Source organism: Canis lupus, chromosome 24, assembly GCF_048164855.1.
Source record: "Canis lupus baileyi chromosome 24, mCanLup2.hap1, whole genome shotgun sequence".
NCBI lineage: Eukaryota > Metazoa > Chordata > Mammalia > Carnivora > Canidae > Canis > Canis lupus.
The window spans coordinates 3,847,155-3,867,503 of NC_132861.1; the positions used below are offsets into that span (position 1 = coordinate 3,847,155).

Genomic DNA, 20,349 nt, shown 5'->3' on the forward strand with positions numbered 1-20,349 from the left:
ATTATACGTAAGTTATAAATAGGCAAAACTGTTGATTCGCCAAGCAAAGAGGAATGGACTTCAATTTTTTTAAGATTTTATTTATTTATTTGAGGGGGGGAGAGAGGGGAAGAAGGAAAGAGAGATAGAGAGAGAGAGAGAGGGAGGGATAGCAAACAAGCAGGGGGGAGGGGCAGAGGGAGAGGGACAAGCAAACTCCTCATTAAGGAGGGACCCCAATGAGGGGCTTGATCCCAGGACCCTGGGCTCATGACCTGTGCCAAAGACAGATGTTTAACTGAACTGAGCCACCCAGGTGCCCCTTCATCTTGTGAAAAAAAAGAAAAAGGCTGTTGTTTTAAATTGTTGATATGCTTCTCAAACATGAGATAAAACTAAAAAGGACAGGTTATATTTTTAGAGGATTAAAATAAGACAGATGAAATACTAAACTTGTTTTGGATCAAAAATAAAGATTTTCTTTTTATAGTTAACACACATACCTACTCTGAGTATAGTGCTTATCTATCTTGTTACTTATAGTGTGATCCATGGACTAGCAGCATAAGCAACATCTGAGAGCTTATTATTAGAAATGCAGAATTTTAGAAATCCCAGACCCACTGAATCAGAATCAACATTATAACAAGATCCAGGAAAAACTCATGTGCATTAAAATCTGAGAGTAGGTAGACACATACTAAATACTTCATAACTCCACAAGGACCTTTACATAGGTGCCCATTTTAATAAAGGATGAAGAAATGGCATATAGACTGTGGAGGCCACAGATTAGTCCACATTTTCATATAATGTGGTGGATGGGACAGTTCAAGTGCACACAATGCTCAAAAAATGCTCTTACTTGGAGATACAAATATTCAGCTGGTAAACCATATATGTTATAAGTAACATTATTAGATGGGGCAAAAAGAATTCTGGAAATTAAAAAGCTTACAAATTAGGCTTAAACTTACGCTTTTATTTTTTTCAAAAAGAATTAATTATTAAACAAAACATATTACTTTGATTTACTGAGTGAAACCACAATTGCATCTTTTCCTCTGGCATGAAAAAATGGCACAGAGGTCAAGCAAGGTACTTTTGGAAGGAGAGAATAGATTTCATACCCTACCTCTGCCACAGAGCAGCACGGGGATCTCAGGCAGGTTATGAACCTCCTCAGTTGCGGAGAATTTAAGAAGCACCATCGTGGGGTAGTTCAGAAAGTTAGCTCCGGGGCCAAATTTCAGCTCTGCCCCTTGGTAGCTTTGGACATCTGACAACCTCTCTGTTTCTTTACCTGCATAATGGGGTTTATCAAGACACTCCTCTTATGGGGTAGACTATGTAAGGTATTGGGCACTAGGGCTGGCACATAATAAGAACTCAATAAATGTCAGCTATGATGGCCACTTCATAGTCCATTATGTAACACAATGCCTGGCACTGAGTAAGCACTCAAGAAAATATCAGGTTGAGTCAGCAAACAAAGTAAGTCGTTAGGAGTAAGAGACAAAAGTAAAAGTACCTAATGTGCCTAATGAAGTATCTTGTTATTTAGTAAATGCTCAATAACTGGCAGTAATAAAATCTTTGAAATTCAAACACCCTTATGAAATGCAAAGACATATTTAATTTATTAATGGGTTATATTGGTTATAAAATGAAAAGTTACCTCTGATAAAAAAAAAAAAATATATACACTTCATGTAATTCATGGTTTACTAGCTGTGCTCCTAAAGGTAAGTGACAGTCTGCCTTTAGAGATCTTGTAAGCTATCTAATTCTAAAAGTTCGTAAGTCAAAGTGGAGGTTTTAGGAAACAGGAACATGAAACACATTCATTGTAGAGCTTCCTGGAGGCTGCCTTCCTCTTTAATCTGCCTTCTATTCTCTATCCCAGCTTGAATCCTACTGCCATCTTCAGTGATTGATGGGTGTGGGCCACACACAGAAGTCTTTCCAACTTCCTATCTCCCCAGGTTACTAAGTAACGTGAGGTTAACCAAGGAGAGTTAAGAACCTTTGTAGAATAGCTGGAACTCATCTCCACCCATAGGAAATAAGAGTTCACAGAAAAAATAACATTGGGAGAGAAAAAGAGCTCTTGTTTGACATTTTAGGATTCAGCTTTAAAAAGAAAACGAAGAGAAAAATGTGGAAAGATTTCCCATTTCAAAATATCTTTCAACTGTTAACTTTTCCATGAATTGCGTGGATTTTGTGTATGTGAGTAAATTGAGTATACCCACCAGGAATTCAGGCAAAATGCAAATAGGTGAAGGCATCCTTAAGAATTGCTAAGGTTCTCTGTGTTTTAGTTATTTTCCCCCTATTCTCAAGCACAAAGCACAGTTAAGGCTCATCACTCGCAATAAGTAAAACAGGATGAGATTCCTGGTCTGCAGAGCACGTGTGTGTGTGTGTGTGTGTAAAGAAAACATGCTCCTAACCAGAGAGCAACAGGAGTGCTTTCAAAGGTTGGCACAGAGAGTGTAAATGACAGCTGAGAAGAGGTGCGTGCAAGCAGAGCTGCTCTGGCTGCCGAAGGTCTGCAGGTGGACCAGTTCCCCTTGAGCTAAGTAATCCTAAGAGATCCGCAGACCGTAGTGTGAAAATCCCTCTTCTACAGTTAAAAAACAAAAGCACTCTTTAAGAAAAAAGGGAGTAATTAATATCCAGCATCCAAACATCAGAGGGAACAAGGTGGGTGGGTGGGGACTGTGGCTGTGGCTAAGGCATGGTTTGTGCTGTGTGTGTGTGTGTGTGTGTGTGTGTGTGTGTGTGAGTGGGCATGTGCGAGTGCATAGGGATCTACTCATTAAGGCTTTTGCAAATTTTCAAATAATTGTTTTGCAGACAAACACAGGATTGCTCAGTTTTTATTCTTTTTTATTGCCAACATTTTCCTAGATTCCTATCTTAGCTGACAATGAAAGCTCTTTTACCTCATGAAAATTCTATCAGCCTAGATGTCTATAAAACCCACAATACCAAAAATAATATGATTGCTTGGGGTGCTATCACTTTTCATCAATATGCCAAATATTTTGTGCCATGTTAGTCTTTAAAGTTACCAATATACCTACTTTTCTCTATTTTATGCCTCCGTGAAATTGAATGTGAGCTTGGATTGGCTTGAAAAAAGCCCTTCTTTTTTGCTTTTGATTCTCAGTTTGATTTAAAAGGGAAAAGCAGCAAAAAAGTATTTAATATTTTACTGTTGGTTCTGAAGAAAAGTCATAATGTACATCTTTTATGTATTTTTTGTACTTTTATGCAACTTTTTGTGACCTGTGGCAGAGCATTCTAATGCAACAAATAGTAAATTACACTTCAATGCGTAATAGGTTACTGAATGTTTTTTCATTTGCTTATTATTAAAGTGGCCCTCATATATTTTTACATTGACATTCCTGCAGATTTGTATCTTATGGTTAAATTACAGATTTGCCTAAGCCTCTTCTAAGGTCTAGTGACGTTTATAACTTTTTAATTTATGAGTGGTTACCGTCATTTTTGTAAGGTTAAATAACCTTATATCAGAGAAAGATCATATGTAGGTAGAAGGTTTGGAGAGGTATATGCAACTGGTTACACATTTCCTATATTTGCAGCCTTTTGTCTCTGTGATTTAGCCTTGACACAAAACTCTTGACAGATTCTTTAGCAGTTAAAGAACCTTTAAATGTCAACATTCCCCTAAGCTTTAAATCTAGAGCAGTAAACTAAACATATTTTAATCATGGTAAAATTATGAACTTTCACTAGAAAAAGGGGGATTTTGAGACAGAAGCGCAAATTAAACTTACTTATAAATGAAGTCTCTCCCAAAAACCCTCTACGTTTAAGAACGACATCTAGAAATTTGGAGTCCTCATTGATCAGGTAATATTCCTTTTCAAAGGAGATCCATGCCCAATTCAGACGAAAATGTTGCTTGGTTAATTTGTTTCCTCCTAGAAAACAAAAATTTAAAGCCCCAAATCAGTGCTTTCTTGAATGAATGACCTTAAAAATTCCACGGATGACTTTAATGATGCAACGTTAAGAATCACTATAGTTACTTGGTTTGACACGCAGCTCCAGAGCGCACACCTGGAGATACGGCTTCTGTTCGGCGACTGTCCTACAAAAATACAACAGTCGACATAATCCGTCACAAAATTCCTTGATCTTTAGAAGGCAACATGGGTAAGGAGCACACAGGTAAGGAGCAACCGGGAAGGAAGGGGCACACGGCGGCGTCCAGAAGCAATTCCATCAAGTTGCAGGATTACCCACACTCCACAAGGTGTCGCCGGAGAGCAGGTTTTCTTTCTGAAGCGGGTCTCAAGGCTCATTTGTGGGGTTAAACACACACACACAGATTCACAAATACCTTTTTCTGGTTCACCGAGCAATTGGGTGGAAAGCTTTAATTATAACCACTTAAGAAAAAACAAATACCGCTTCTCCGCCTCCCTTCCCCGCTCTACCCCACTCCACTCCTAAGAGCAAACAGCTCTTTTCATTGACTCCATCTCCTCTCCAGATAAGGCTCTGGGCCCCCACCCCCACGCCCACCACCCCGGAGCCAGCCCGCCAGCAGGAGCTGCCCAGCTGTGTAGGGCCTCTCCAGGAGAAAGCTGCGGGCCGGGAACATGAGAGGAGGAAGGGTTATCAGCTCATCACTCTGCAGTATCCCTCCACTTCCTTTGATCTACACCAATTATTTCAGAGTAAAGTGAGGTTTATAAACAAAGGCCTTGGTAACGTCTTTTAAGTCTTTCTGGAAAAGAGTGGGAAGAAGCCCAAATAACAAACACAGCCAGAGGCACCATTTTAACTCTAGTTTCTTCTCTTCTGAGTTCACACAGAGAGAGCTACTCTAGAGAAAAAGAAAGGAGTCAGGAAAACCTCAGGACTTTAATGGACTGAGGGCAAAAAAATCCGCACAAGGGGAAACACCGAGAGAATGAGTACACGAAAGAATGTTCATCTTGGCTAGAAATTTTTAACATAAAAGTCAGAGTGACTTTGAGTTATCAGTTGACGAAGAAGAACACTCAGTGCAGCAGAAATTATTTAGGGAAGACATATTTTTAAAATTACTGTGTTCGTGTCCTACTGTTTGGAACATTGCTTCTAAAAAGTAATAGGTAAGGAAGACGAGAATAACATTTGATCAATTAAATTAACAAAGAAGACATTTCGGATTTCTCACTGATTATTATATGAAAGCACCTTTGTTTTCTCTCTCACTTCGCCATCATTTAGATTGTGACTCCATCGAGCCCCAGATTTTTTCCCAAACTTCTTGTCGTGCTGTGCCAAGTCATTCCTTGTCCATCCTGACACCTCTAGCCTCACTCACGTCACGGTGCTTCTATACAGAAACATCCAGTCACACCCAACTTCTCTGAACATGCTGGTGGTGCTTGCACAGGCTCTGTCTCCTGCTCAGAACACCTTTAGCTTTTCTGCTGCTGTGTTTACTTCTACCTCTCTACCCAGTGATTATAATTCTTTGTCCACATGCCGGTATGTGCTTCCTCTAACTGCCTGAGTTCCTCGGGACAGGACTGGTCAAATTCATCCTAGTTTCTGAGTCCAAAGTAGGGGCTGCGACACAATAAGGATTGAGGAAACCTAGGTAATAAGTATGATTTTTAGGAGTAGAGTGTCTACTTTGTGACTCCTGCTTGTTTTATTCCTTTTTTTCATAATGCTTTTCAGCCAACACAAACCAATAATAAATTAATTCTTGAGTTTTGACTGTGGGCAAAAACACCTGACCTCTTCAGTTAACGCTTGTGCTCAACAAATGAATTTTAGTTGATAGTTCTGAATACTTTATTGCTCTTTCCCTTATATCCAAGAAGAGATCACAAAGCACCCAGTTTCTCTATTTCTCTAAATTCTGACACTCTTTAGCTAATTGTAAGATCTGATTCTAATCCTTTCCTTAAATATTCCAGAAAATATCACACTTCTAAATATTCCATATCTTAGGAATATTTAATCAGTGAGGCCTTCACATTCTATATAAAACAGCCCCAGTGCAAACCGCAGCGTGCTCTAGGCCCATATTCTGATTAATTTTTTCTCCACAGTGCTTCCCATAACCTCGTATCCTATATATGTTTACTCTTTTGTCTATTCACTTTGTCTCGCCCTTTTGCAACACATGAGCCAGGAGGGAAGAGATTTCCTTTTGCCTAACTATTAGAGAAGTGCTTACTAAATGAGTGAGACACACTCTACAGTCTCTGTTGAAAGAAATTCAGCATTTTATTTTTTTTTTAATTTTTATTTATTTATGATAGTCACAGAGAGAGAAAGAGAGGCAGAGACACAGGCAGAGGGAGAAGCAGGCTCCATGCACCGGGAGCCCGACGTGGGATTCGATCCCGGGTCTCCAGGATCGCGCCCTGGGCCAAAGGCAGGCGCCAAACCGCTGCGCCACCCAGGGATCCCTGAAAGAAATTCAGTAGCGCTTCATTTCTCAGGCAACATTAATATCCTACATAAATGTAACAGAACTCTTTTGGTACTGAGTCTTTTGTTTGAAAAAAAGAAGTAATCGTTTTTAATAAAGGCTTTCTAAAACGTCCTGCATACTTCTATTCTTAAACCCTATGTGAAGGTTTTAAATGATTACCTATGAATGTAAATCACTGGGATTTGTGTTTATCTAGACATCCCCAGGGATTACTGATGATTCAGGACCTATTTAACCCTTTCCTTCCGTTATGAAGTAGCTTGCATGGTTTTAGGAATAGCTAACTTCATCTCTACTTACAAACGTATAAAATTTTCTCGGATTGATACTTATGTTCCAGATGAATGAAGGTGCCAGGTTACTGGTTAATCAAGGGTTTCAAGAGACACACAGCTAAACAAGTTTGCCAGGATTTCATATGTCTGCTGCTTTGAGATTTTATTTTATTTTTTTTTTAAGATTTTATTTATTGATTGATGAGAGACACACGGAGAGAGCCAGAGACACAGGCAGAGGGAGAAGTAGGCTCCATGCAGGGAGCCCGATGCAGGATCGATCCTGGGACTCCAGGATCACACCCTGAGCTAAAGACAGATGCTCAACCGCTGAGCCAACCAGGCGTCCCGAGATTTTATTTGAAATAAAATTCAGAAATAGTACCAAGAAACTTCGCTCTTGGTACAGTGACATGTGCTAGGAGAATTGTTTTAAATGCTTAGCATTCACTCTAAACCTGGGCTTTATAAATACATATTTTGCTAGAAAATATGAAGTTAAGTGTATAAAGCTTAATGCTGAATAAGTAAAATGCTACATCACCTCTGATTTATATTCATGTGAATCCTACTGCGTTTTGGAATTTGTAAAATCTTAGGTACTATTTCTCATGCAGGAGTAGTACAGGGATCTAAGGGATAAGCTGCAGTTTATTGCAATTCTTGTTATTAAAACTGACCTTGCACAGTTGAACTTTGTATTTTATCTAAAGAATGAAAAGACACATTATTTATTCATTTATCACATGCCACGCAAACTCCTCTAGAACCTTGATATGTGGGAATAATAAATGTTAATACTTTGACTAGCAATCGCTGCAGCTTACTGAATGTGAAATTGTAGGTGAAATTAACGTAAGCTATTGACAAATTTTTACTGCAATTTTACTTATTACTTACTTTATTATTTAATTTCATTTTGGGGGCTTATTTTATTACTTTGTTTAGTTTCTAGAACAGACTCTGTCATCTGTGATGCACAATGAACGAGTCTCAACGTCTCACTGGAAACAAGCTAAAGTCCCTAGCTGTGTCATAAATCCATAACAACAGGTGCCTGACAGCTGATAACCACACTCCCATAGGCTTTGTCCCCAAACCCTGACACTAAAGCCATTAAGGGTTTGATGAAAAGACCTCTTTTGAACTTTTTCCAGCTGGTCTTTAGGATTCTTCATTTTCTTTTTCAATGGGAACACAATAAGGTTTTTTTTGTTTTGTTTTTTGTTTGTTTTTGTTTTTTGTTTTTTTTTTTAGAATAACAAAGAATCACAACCTTCAATTAACCCCCCCTAAGAACACAGAGCTGCCTGCTTTCTCTAAAGACAAATTACACATCTTCAATACAAAACTAATGCCATACCTCTGACTTGTTTTGGTCAGGGTAATTTCTGGGTATCCATTTAGCTTTGACAATTTTTTAAAAATGTTTTCACAAGTATTTTTCTTGGAGAAAAGTTAGTTACTGATAGAGCATAATTCTATTGGTTAGCTTTTTCTAGCTTGCTAACTTTTTGTTTGCCCAGAATAAAGTTCAAACTGAAAGCTGAAACTGGGAATCAACTGTACAGCCATTTTAAAAAGCTGGACATGTCTTCTAAGTGAGCGATAGAAATAGATATTTATATTAGAAAAGATGAAGGCAATGGTATTACCTCATTTACTGGGAAAATTAGGTGACTAGAGCTTGAAGCAGTTTTGTTCCTTTGCCTTAGAAGGCAAGGACAGTGGTTAACAACCATGCAGGTACCATCAACATCTGTGTTACTATTTATAGTGAAAATCAAAAACTAAAGCTAAAATAAGGGATTTATTTCATTGCCATTTCTGTACTAGAATGGTCTTTTTTTTTTTTAAGATTTATTTATTTATTTGAGAGAGAGAGAGCATGTGAGCAGAGGCAGAGGAAGAGAAAGAGAGAATCCCAAGGAGTGTGGAGTTCAACGCAGGGCTCGATCTCATGACCCTGAGATCACCAACTGAGCTGAAACCAAGAATCAGACACTTAACTGTCTGTGTCACCCAGATGTCCCTAGGATGATCTTTTAAACTTTGCTTTGCCTTAGAATCTTCCACACAAGAAACTTTAAGAGCTCCTAGAGCCCTGTCCTTTAGTCCTTAGGTGGATTTCAAAGTTTACTGAAAATCCCGGATGCAAAGCTGAAGTCAACTTGGCTTTGAAACATCCCTCCCCTTACCCCTGAGAGTTGACATTCAATGATGGGAGATGGCATAAATACACATATGGCTCCCCTCCATATTCTGAGAACATACAGAGAGAATTTACAGGATGACTTTAAGTAGGCTCCATGCCCAATGTGGGGCTGTAACTCACAACCTTAAGATCAAGAGTCACATGCTCTACTGACTTAGCCAGCAAGGCACCTCGATAATTTTTAACCTATAGGACAACAATATACACAGGATGAGTTCTGGTGCAAAATACCTCCTAATCCCTCTAGAGAATCTCACAATAATTTGTTCTGGGATCTCGGTTTAAGCATAGCTCCCATCCAGGATTCATGCCTATCCATGTTTGTTTGCAGAACTGAAGTGACAGACTCTATGGAAGGTGACTTTTTTGGGCTATAAAGGAGCTTCTGGAGAGAGGGCTCATTGTAAGAGACATGGATGGGGATACCTGGGTGGCTCAGCAGTTGAGCATCTGCCTTCAGCTCAGGGCGTGATTCCCAGTCGGGGATTGAGTCCCTCCCTCATCCGGTTCCCTGCGAGGAGTCTGCTTCTCCCTCTATGTCTCTGCCTCTCTTTGTGTGTCTCTCATGAATAAATATATAAAATCTTTTTTAAAAAAAAGTAATAGACATGGATGTGTCAGCCACAATAATGTAGACTCTGTACAAAGTCTTTAACATTGTGGCAAAGTAGAGATTCAGAATTAAGTGTGAGGGTGTTAATCATCTCTAATTCATGCCCAGGCTTCTGAATGAACTTTTGGTTCCCACGAAAAGAGAAAACCGTAAGTGGAAATTTATTATTTTTGAAAGATTTTATTCATTTGAGAGACTTTGTGTAAGCAAGAGACAGAGGAGGAGCAGGGGAAAAGGCAGAGGGGGAAGGTGAGAAGTAGACTCCCCCTGAGCAGGGAGTTCGACGTGGTACTCCATCCCAGCACTCGGGGATCATGACCTGAGCTGAAGGCACAGGCATAACTGACTGAGCCACCCAGGTGCCCCTCATAAGTGGAAATTTAAAGAGATACTTAATCTCTTTCACACCAGGTTCAGTGCAGGGCTCTTTTGAACATCCTCTTCATTTGATACACAACAACAGAAAAGTTCACCACTGGCGCCCAGGCCTGGTGGCTCCTGGGGCTGTATGCAGGTCCCTGCGGCAGGGCAGCGGGACACAGATACTGGGATTCCAGGCAGAGCTGTGGTGACACCATAGGGCTGCACTTTTTATGGGAAACACCCTTGAGTAGAAGTATGGGCTTGACCAACCAGAATTGGCACAACACAAGAACTGACCAATCATAAGAGATCCTGGCCAAAAACAACTGGAACTCAATCTAGTACAGGTGTAAACGGGCTGAATATTAGGTCTGCACTGGGGACCTTGAAAACACTCGGAGGGGAGGGCTGGACACAACGGAGTCATAGCGTCATTTTGGTAATACCCACATCATCTCAATGCATGTCACAATAATAACCCTGCCAATGAGGCATTCCGACATTCTATGAAAAAGGAAAATACTGCGGGCTAAATTATTAGCCTTAACCAAGTATGTGATAGATCAAGGATTCACTTGCAGCCTGCTAGTATTCTTTCTATACTTCCTCTGAGTAACCAGATTAACTTCATTTAGGTCTGTGTTCTATTTACAGATGACTCCAACTTCATTTTAATTTGCTCTAATTCCCTTTACAAATGAGTGCTTCAGAATAGAAGCAAACCTGGTGATCTGAGTGTGTTTCCCTCTACCAGCAGCAAACCTTTTCATGCTAATGAGAAGTGAGGCCGACAAAAGGCAAGAATCTGGTGGGAAAACAAAGGGGTGTTAAGGAGAGTTTCCAAATATTTGAGGCTGAATCATAGAAAAGTTAACAGGAGCTACTAGTAAGACCCGCTTGTTTTATGAATGAATATGGGGCCATAGCGAAAAGCCAGGAAGCTGGAAGGAAAACGCTTCCAGGCTGAATGAAGTGCTCCGTCAGGGCACAGCTAGGTCAGAGGGGCAAGCCTGAGCCTGCAGAAATCTTCCCTGTTTCATTCAGCTTGTCCGCCTCCCCAACCCCATCCTCCCCACCCCCCACAAGGAATGGAAAGTATTTATTTTCAGCCCCTGTAACAAAAAAGAAATGAGAACAATGAATTTACATCTCCTAACCTTGGGCTTAAAAAAATATTTCCTTAATCTAAACTTAATTTAAAGGTGCAAAACTTTGCATTCTTATTTAGAAGTTTAAATCCAGTGGAATGAAGGCCTCCCCTGCTGGTATGCACGGCCCAGACAAGGAATTCAGGTGTACATCCACAGAAGACAAAGGACAAAGCAAACATATAATTGCAAGGTGAGCTCTCATTTACAGCATGCAGGTTACTAGATGCAATCAAAATTAAAAGCTAACTTAGTCCTCTCAATGCTGTGCTCTGAGCGGCCAAGGAAACTTTGTTCTGAAAAACAAAGTGTGATTCTGTGTTTTAAACAAGGACATAAGGACATAAACTAATTCAAGAAATAATTATGCAGGTGAACAATACAAATATAAACTTCAAGCATTTTGGAGCAAGAAGGAAGGCTGGATTTCATATTTGCTTATTTTCTCCCAGCTGCATTTTATCAAGATCCAGAAAGCTGTGATTTAATTAAGATTAGCAAGCAGCCATTGGCAGAAGTAAAACCTAGGGGTTTTCAGGTCTAGTCTTGTGGACTTTTTATTTAAACTGTGATTTCAAATATTGTTCAATATTGAACAGACAAGAGTCTGGCTCCCTGCTCAGCCGAGTGTCTGCTTCTCCCTCTGCCCTTTTCTCCTGCTTGTTCTCAATCTCTCTCTCTCTCTCAAATAAATAAATAATCTTTAAAAAAAGATTTATTTATTTATTTTTATTTATTTATTTATTTATTTATTTTGAGAGAGAAAGAAAGTCCACACACGACTGGGGGTGTAGAGGGTGGAGTGCAGAGATTCCCCAGCAGACTCCTTGCTGAACGCTGAACCCATCATGAGGCTTAGTCTCAACACTGAGACCCTGACCTAAGCTGAAATCAAGATTGGTCTCTTAACCAACTAAGCCACCCAGGGGCCCCAACAAATAGAATTTTAAGAATCCCCCAAACCCTATACTTTCATAGAAACAATAACTGCTTTATCAAAAGCTGAGTTAAGTTTTGTCAAGAAGATCCACACCTTCTCCTGCCTCTGGGGAAAGGAAAAAAAATACAAAACAAAACACCTGGTGCAGCAAGACTTCTTGCATGCACTGCCTGAAGGCAACACATTATATAAATTTACTAGATCTCTGGCAACACATTCTTAAAATAAATTTACTAGCCTGAAGGTCTCTGTTCAAACCAGAGCCTAATTCCTTTTGTGGCGCCAGACATCTCCCCCACCCCAGGGAAACTCTATGGGGAAATGAAAGCAGTGCTTGGAGCACCTCTCCCAGTAACCGGTTTAGCACCATTTAGTTAATTCCCTGTGAAGTGAGGTTGTTTTCTAATTCCTATTTGTATAACAGCACCAAGCACATAACACATAGCCATTGCAATTAACAAGGATTACAGTTTGAGCTACATTTTGGATTATCTTTTGAAAGTGTGCTGTATCCACACTGAGAGAAAAATATAAGAGAATAAAACCCCAGAGGTGCCTTAATCTGTTAAAAAAAAAAAAAAAAGAAGAAGAAGAAGATGAAGAAGAAACCTTCTTTAACCTAAATTGTTTCTATTATTACTGAAATTTAAATTTGATGGCTGGGGGATCCCTGGGTGGCGCAGCGGTTTGGCGCCTGCCTTTGGCCCAGGGCGCGATCCTGGGGACCCGGGATCGAATCCCACGTCGGGCTCCCGGTGCATGGAGCCTGCTTCTCCCTCTGCCTGTGTCTCTGCCTCTCTCTCTCTCTCTCTCTGTGTGACTATCATAAATAAATAAAAATTAAAAAAAAAATTTGATGGCCGGGAAGGAGGGATGAAGATGGAATGACAGCATAAGAGCCATTCTATGAATTAAAATACGGTGAGTGAATTTTCACCCAGAATCCTGGAATATTAGAGCTGAGAACACAATGGAGACACTTTAGAATTAGTCTGTTACTATAGCTGTTTTCAAGTCTTGAGTCAGGACACATGTTCATAGGTCTGTTTGTGCTCAGCAGCAAACATCAAGATTTGAAGTCTTGATTTCTAGACTTAAAATTTATTTATTTATTTAATTTTATTATTATTATTATTATTATTTTTAGACTTAAAATTTAAAAGAAAGATTGTGGGATCACATCTGGTTTTCTGGCTATTGCTCCTGTGCCAAACTACAAAAGCCTTGTCTTTGAGGTCTGTCAAGGAAGGAAGGGGAGAGGGGTGGGGAATGAAGTAGACTATCATCAATGTCATGTTTGTTTTCCACATTCTCTTTTCATTTATTTCAGATTAATTTTACAAAGCTAGCTTTTGTACTTAACTTGTGTATTATTTAATTAGTCAAACCCTTTGGTGATTGCTCTGATCCCTTTAAAATTATTCCAGTGCCACAAACACAGCCCTCTTTTTTTGCTGTCTCTGATTAATATAAAAGCCACTCGTTTGCATAGTTAGCTACTAAAGGAAAAAAAAAAGACATAATAAGTATAAAGACAAGTCAGTATGGTCTTAGAGCACCAGCCCTTGTAGGAAAAAGATTTAGCCAAATACAGCATTACAAGAGTGTTCTGTTTTGTTTTTTAAAGATTTTATTTATTTATTCATGAGAGACACACAAAGAGAGGCAGAGACACAGGCAGAGGGAGAAGCAGGCTCCCTGCGGGAACCCTGATGCAGGACTCCATGCCAGGACCCCGGGGATCACGACCTGAGCCAAAGGCAGCTGCTCAACCCCTGAGCCACCCAGCTGCCCCACAATACTGGTTTTTGAACAGAGCTCACAGCACATGTTGTGAAGTACAAGGATAGTTCACATGCAGTCCTCTCTAAGACTTAGACTCTAGTAAGGAGGGCAAACCAAATATCCTACATAAGTTATAATACAAAATGTAAAGGTAAACCGGTGAGCGTGCAGTACCTCTGAACCACCCAGAGGAGGGAAGGGAAAGGAATCACAAGGAAACAGGTTCCAGAGAAGGAAAGCATGTGCACCAAAGTCCAGCTTTGTGGGGTTTGCAGAAATAAAGTGGGGAAGGAAGAAATAACCTGCAAAGTGAGGAACTACTAAGGGACATGGGGTAGATGAAGACGTAATCTGAATTCTGCCTAAGAAATATTAACTTGGTAGAATTATTTAAGGAGTCATATGAATAGAGACAGACTAGGAATCAAAGATACCATTCACACATACCCCACAAATACCTCCCCTGCACAATGGGATTTTTTTGACAGCGGAAGAGAAAATCTGCATTATGATATAAATGAGTCTATAAATATTGCTGTAAGGAAAATAAAAATTTTGTATGCATTAAAAGAGCAATTCCTAAAATATTAAAATTCACCCATGAACAAACCAAATGGCTAACCAAAGATGCCCACAGTAAGCAGCCAATACCATGAATACTCGAACTACAGACCTGACATAAAGTCTTGCCAAACTACCACATCAAAGAACTCCTTATTAAAAATTTTTTGGCAACTAACTTTGTATGGATGGAAGTCAAGAAAGACTATCTTCCACTGAATTTTACCAAAGTTCTACAGTCTACACTTTCTAATAAGTATGTTTTAGAAAGACATTCATGTCTTTTTAAAACTTTGCAAAACTGTCCATTGCGTTTAGACAATAATTTACAAGTTGGATGCTCTTGCTTTCTAACCAGAAAGTTTAAAAAATTTTTAGTGTTTAATTCACTACCCCTGTCTGTTTAAAGAAAACTACTCATACTGAGGGAAAAATGTTATTATAAATCAGAAGCCATTATTAGTAACAATGATAAGGTATTCTAGTGATCCTTCAATAGCCATCTGGGTTAAAAACTTTTAAGTAAACATTGTCAGCAAGCTTTATGAGTAACTTTTGTAACAAACCAGGATGAGAAACTAAAACCTTTATTTAAAGGTCTCACAATTTAGGCATGCTATGTCCTCAGGGCTTGAAATTTTAGGCCTTATTTAAATATGCATAAGGGATACCTGGGTGGCTCCCCCGTTGAGGTCTGCCTTTGGCTTAGATCCTGATCCCTGGGATGGAGTCCCACATTGGGCTCCCCACAGGGAGCCTGCTTCCCCCTCTGCCTGTGTTTCTGCCTCTCTCTCTGTGTGTCTCTCATGAATAAATAAATAAAATCTTTAAAATAAATAAGCATAAAATCTGAAGTCATAATACATTTTTTTAGTTCTGAAGAAAATGGTATAAAGGAAAGTACTTTAAGAGCTCATTTATTTTGAGCAATAGAAAGAAACAATGACTACATTTCTTGGAAGAGTTTTGGGCCTAAGTGTTTATTTGGTAAAAATCCAAATGCATACCACAGGTGAAAGTTTCTCTCTCTCTGTATCAACCAACTTAAAAAAAACATGATTAGTGTGACAAATTCTTTTAGGCCAAGATAAACCATACAAGTCATAATATAAGCCTAAACAAGTAGTTCTCAGTGTGTGGGGGGAGGGGTGATGGGAGAGAATAAATGATTTTGCCCCGTGGGGACACTGGGCAATGTTGGGAGATGTTTTTGGTTGTCATAACAAGGGAGAGGGCGGGGAAGCTACTGGCACCTAGTGGGTGGAAGCCTGGGGGGTGAAGACCAAACAATGCACTAGATAGATCTCTCTCCTCAAAAATGAATTAGAATTATCTGGCCCAACCATGCTATGGAGAAACTCTGGTCTAAACTTACTTTGTACATTTGTGTGTGTGTGTGTGTGTGTGTGTGTAATTATATACATATATTTACACACAAGATATATATATTTTATTTTTTTTAAGATTTATTTATTTATTTATTTATTCAGAGAGAGAGAGAGAGAGAGAGAGGCAGAGACAGGCAGAGGAAGAAGCAGGCTCCATGCAGGGAGCCCGACGCGGGACTCGATCCCAGGTCTCCAGGATCACACCTCGGGCTGCAGGTGGCGCTAAACCACTGAGCCACCTGGGCTGCCCCATATATAAATTTTATATATGTATATATATATATATATACACAAATATATAAATATGTAATATACACATACACAACCTAACATAAACATATTATCTGACTTTACTCTTTAAATTTCATGTTTCATTCTTGATTGATAATACATGTGGTCAAATGATGGACCTGCCTCCTCTTCTTACATGAATATGCAGAGCTTTTTTAAAACCGTTATGGATGTGGAAAAGTTACTACAACAAATTTTATGCTCTTGTTGCAGCAGTGAACCAGTAGTTTTTCTACACAAATTTATGGCCAGTCCTCTGGGAGGTAAGGACTGAGAATCTTTAGACATGCACCAGACTGGGGACAGCTGGGTGGCTCAGTCGGTTAAGCGTCTGTGTTCGGCTCAGGTCATGATCTCAGAGTCCTGGGATGGAGCCCCATTTTGAGCCCCACATAGGGCTTCCACTCAGCAGAGAGCCTGCTTCTCCTCTCCCTCTGCCCCTCCTGCCACCCATGCTCTGTGTCTCTCTCTCAAACAAATAAATAAATAATGCACAAATAAATAAAATCTTTTAAAAAAAAGAAATGTACCAAACCGTGTCAAAGTGATAGTGTATGCATGATTTAGATTTTAGTAAGAAATAAAATATGTGGGTAATGATTTCCATTCTAGAGCTGTTGAGCAGATGACATTTCACTAGGATGCCTCTGAGCTGAGAGTATCAAGCAGAAGGGCTTTTCTGAGGCAATTACAGTAAGAAAGCAGACCTAGACACTGAACACAGGCCAGTCAACTTTCCATGACTTTCCAGAGCTGAAAGAAGAAACGTTGAATATTCAAATTCCTGTGTGTCCTGGCATCTGCACACATATACATGTGCACGTGTACACAAAGCCTTACTTTGCTTTTACAAAGAATAAAAATACAGTCTAAAACATTCTCCAAAAAATATAGAATGCAGAGCCCTTTATACCGTTTTCCAATGCGCGATTCAGGAAAGCATTTCCCAAAATATGTTTTTTAAAACCTGTTTTTCCTGTTAATAGGTATTATGTTTTAAAAAAAAATCACTCTGAGCCAATGAGGAAGGAAATATCCTGGGATTAAGCGATGCATACGGAATTCTTTACTGCCACATGTCTTAGGGTCTTTAATAGGGAATGTATACTAAGACACATGGAAGGGATAGAGCCTGCAGTATTTCCCAGTCTCATTTCACCAAATGGAACCCATTTTTGAAGGTATCATTTTGAAGGAACCCGTGTTCGTACTTTGTGACAAATTGGCTCTGGGTATAAACCATTTAAAATCCAGATATGAGCAGACTCTTGCACAGTATTGACCACATCCAAGTAAGATAATTTCCAATTGTCCACATTTGACAGCAAAGGTTGGAATCTCACATCACAATTAAGGAGCTCTCCCTGTCTATTTGCTCTATAAACTATGGTTCAAGACAGTTCTGTTTCCTAAACTAGATGGCAAAGTAAACATGGCATGAGTGCCAACAAAAGTAAACTAATTTCACATACACACAACTGATTACTGGTCTCCTTGTTCCCGAGAGACCACAGGTATGGTCAGAGACACAAGTTTTTTTTTTTGTTTTTTTTTTTTTTTTTTTAATAGCTTAACAGTATAGTGTCCCAGCCATGTTTTTTAATTAGTCAAATGCAGGATCAGATGTCACCAGAGACAAAGATTAGGATTTTGGCTAGTTCCAAAAAACACAGCTGAAATCACTAACAATGTACAATGAGCCATGTCAGCCTCCCATTTTGAGTTGGATCTTACTCCCTGTGGATATTTGAACCCTATGATCTGCTCAACTCTGATAAGGGATTTAAAGGCTTACTAAAAACAATGCTTCTGAAGCTATTAAAACAACCGGCACGGGAAGAACAGACTAAGCCGGGTTTTAGAAAGAGGATAAGGCTGCAACAAAAACTTCAAGGCTGATAAACAGATAAAAACAATGTGAAAGCACATTGTTCCCTAGTCTGTACTTCTTCCTCACCCTGATCAGTAACCACTTCCCATGAGAGTGACAATAAATGCAATAGTTCTGCACTCATCAATTTTAGAAGGAAGCGGAAAGACATCTTTGAGTCATCAATTCATATCTCAACGGGCTGCTGTAATGATATTGGCCAGTTCTACCAGGAAATACCTTTTCTTCACTGAAGAACCAAATGAATTCCACTACTGGGTTATATATGTCTGGAACTGTACATCCACCAGGTGCTCTGGAGATTTAGGGCAATGCATGAGTACACACACACACACACACACACACACACTGGGCCATTAGGAAACAAAAACGGAAAACCTCTAGAAGATAAAATTCACACAAAGAGAAAACCAAATCATGAGTGCTTTAAAAAAATAATAGGAAAACTATCTTTGAGGAGTATAGAAGCTTCCCAGAATGCTTTAAGAGAGGAACATCTCATAAATCTGTGAGTACCTTGCTGATGATAAAGGGAATGAGATGTGGGGAACACCGTATTTCTTCCCTTTTTTACTGTCTTCTCTCAGTGGGGAAGGGCCAGGATAGGAGGGGGATGGGACTTAAACAGGAAATCCCTGAGAGACATTAGAGAAGCTGGATACAATGAATTTGCACAAGGGAACCACAATTGCCCTAGCTCGCACTATGGTATCTATGCTAGCTTAGAAGGCTGCACCTGGCCAGTATTTGCAATTCTGCCCTGGTTTCCACCAAAGACCCAGGCACAGACGCCAAGCAGGCAAGCTTTGTGTACCTCCTGTCTTGGCAAGCTTCTCTTCCACACCTTGACTTGTTCTCTGGGGTGGTCAAATCCCCTTCTGGGCATTTAAAGTCCTCGCTCCTTGCAAGCTGTCCCTCCAGCTCTGCATTTTCATTCTTTACTTCTAACCTAATTACAAATTCTTGTCCCTGAACATTGTCAGCTATGGGACAACTTAGGTTAATTACATTTTTCACCCTTAAATATGCATAATTTTATTTTTGCAAGGCTTCTTATTAATGAGGAGCCTCTTGACCTTACCTATCCTTTTCCTAGAGGAGACATTTTTAAGTTCCACTAACATTGTTGCCTACTCTATATTGTTATTCTTGGCTAATCTAGAAAGGAGAAAAATTCATAAAAACCATACAATTGACAGATGAATGGATAAAAAAGATGATATACCCATAATATCATATAAAAATATATTACTCAGCCATCAAAAAGAGTTAAATCTTGCCCTTTGCCACAATGTGGATGGAACTAGACGGTATTATGCTAAGTGAAAGAAGTTAGTCAGAGAAAGACAAACATCATGTGATCTCACTCATGAATTTAAGAAACAAAACAGATGAATAGAGGGGAAGGGAAGGAAAAATAAAATAAGATGAAAAAATGAGAGGGAGGCAAACCATAAGAGACACTGAACTCTAAGAAACAAACAGAGGGTGGTTGGAGAGGAGGTCGGTTGGGAATGGGGTAACTGGGTGGTGGGCATTAAGGAGGGCACTGGATGGAATGAGCAATGGGTGTTAAATGCAGCTGATGAATCACTACATTTTACCTCTGAAACTAATAAAAAAAAAATCCTATCACTGGTTTGCTTCATCTTCCTACCACCACCCACTGCCCCCACCCTTCACCCATGCCATTACTAGAGAGAAAGTTTTGGCTAGAAAAATGATCTTAGTACTGTGAGTATAAATGTGAGCACTATGTTATGGCAAAATCCGGATGAGAGCCTCATTGCTCTTTATGGCCAAGACAGCTAGACAGCATTACAACTCTTTCACTGGGAAGAGTCTAAAGACACATGGAGCTCCAGCAGTACTCAGGTTTCTTTCCTACTTATGCACTTGTTTATAGGCCTCATCAAAAAATCAAATAGTCCTGGGATGTCAGGAAGAAAAGAGTCCCAAGTTATTCAGCCTCAGTCTAGAGTTCCTGGCTTGCACGAATGGTTTAAAGGCCAAGTGAGGACAGATGACTGGACATGAAAGCAACTGTAAGAGTTCTAGAAAACAATGTATCCCTGTACATCTTGTAATGAGTGTTTGTGCTGCCCTTAGTGAGGCAAGATTCCCTTACGTCTATGTACACAGATCACAAGAGTGAGAAATGGGACTGGATTCTTCAGACAGAGGGATCATGAGGACTTGAATGTGTGCATCACCAGAGTGTGAACTTGGCACAGAGGCCAAAAACAGAGGCTAGTCATGAAAAGCCAGAGAAAGGAGGAAACATGAGGTAGGCAAGCACGGGCAGGCAGGAGTTCTCACTTTTGCCCCCAGCTCTGTTCTAAGAATACAGATAACAGCCCCACGCTGACCTTGTTGGCCTCCTGGTTCCAATCTGTGCCCAGGATATATTGGA

The 20,349-nt window shown here is 39.7% G+C and overlaps 1 protein-coding gene across 1 annotated transcript in view; it reads right to left on the reverse strand.

The window, feature by feature from the left end:
* The window catches only part of FREM2 (FRAS1 related extracellular matrix 2), a 166,135-nt gene that overhangs the window by 88,201 nt on the left and 57,585 nt on the right, over positions 1-20,349 (reverse strand). Inside the window, exon 3 of the mRNA XM_072797284.1 lies at positions 3,795-3,941. Coding sequence (XP_072653385.1) covers positions 3,795-3,941 — 147 coding nt within the window. The remainder of the gene's footprint in view (positions 1-3,794; positions 3,942-20,349) is intronic.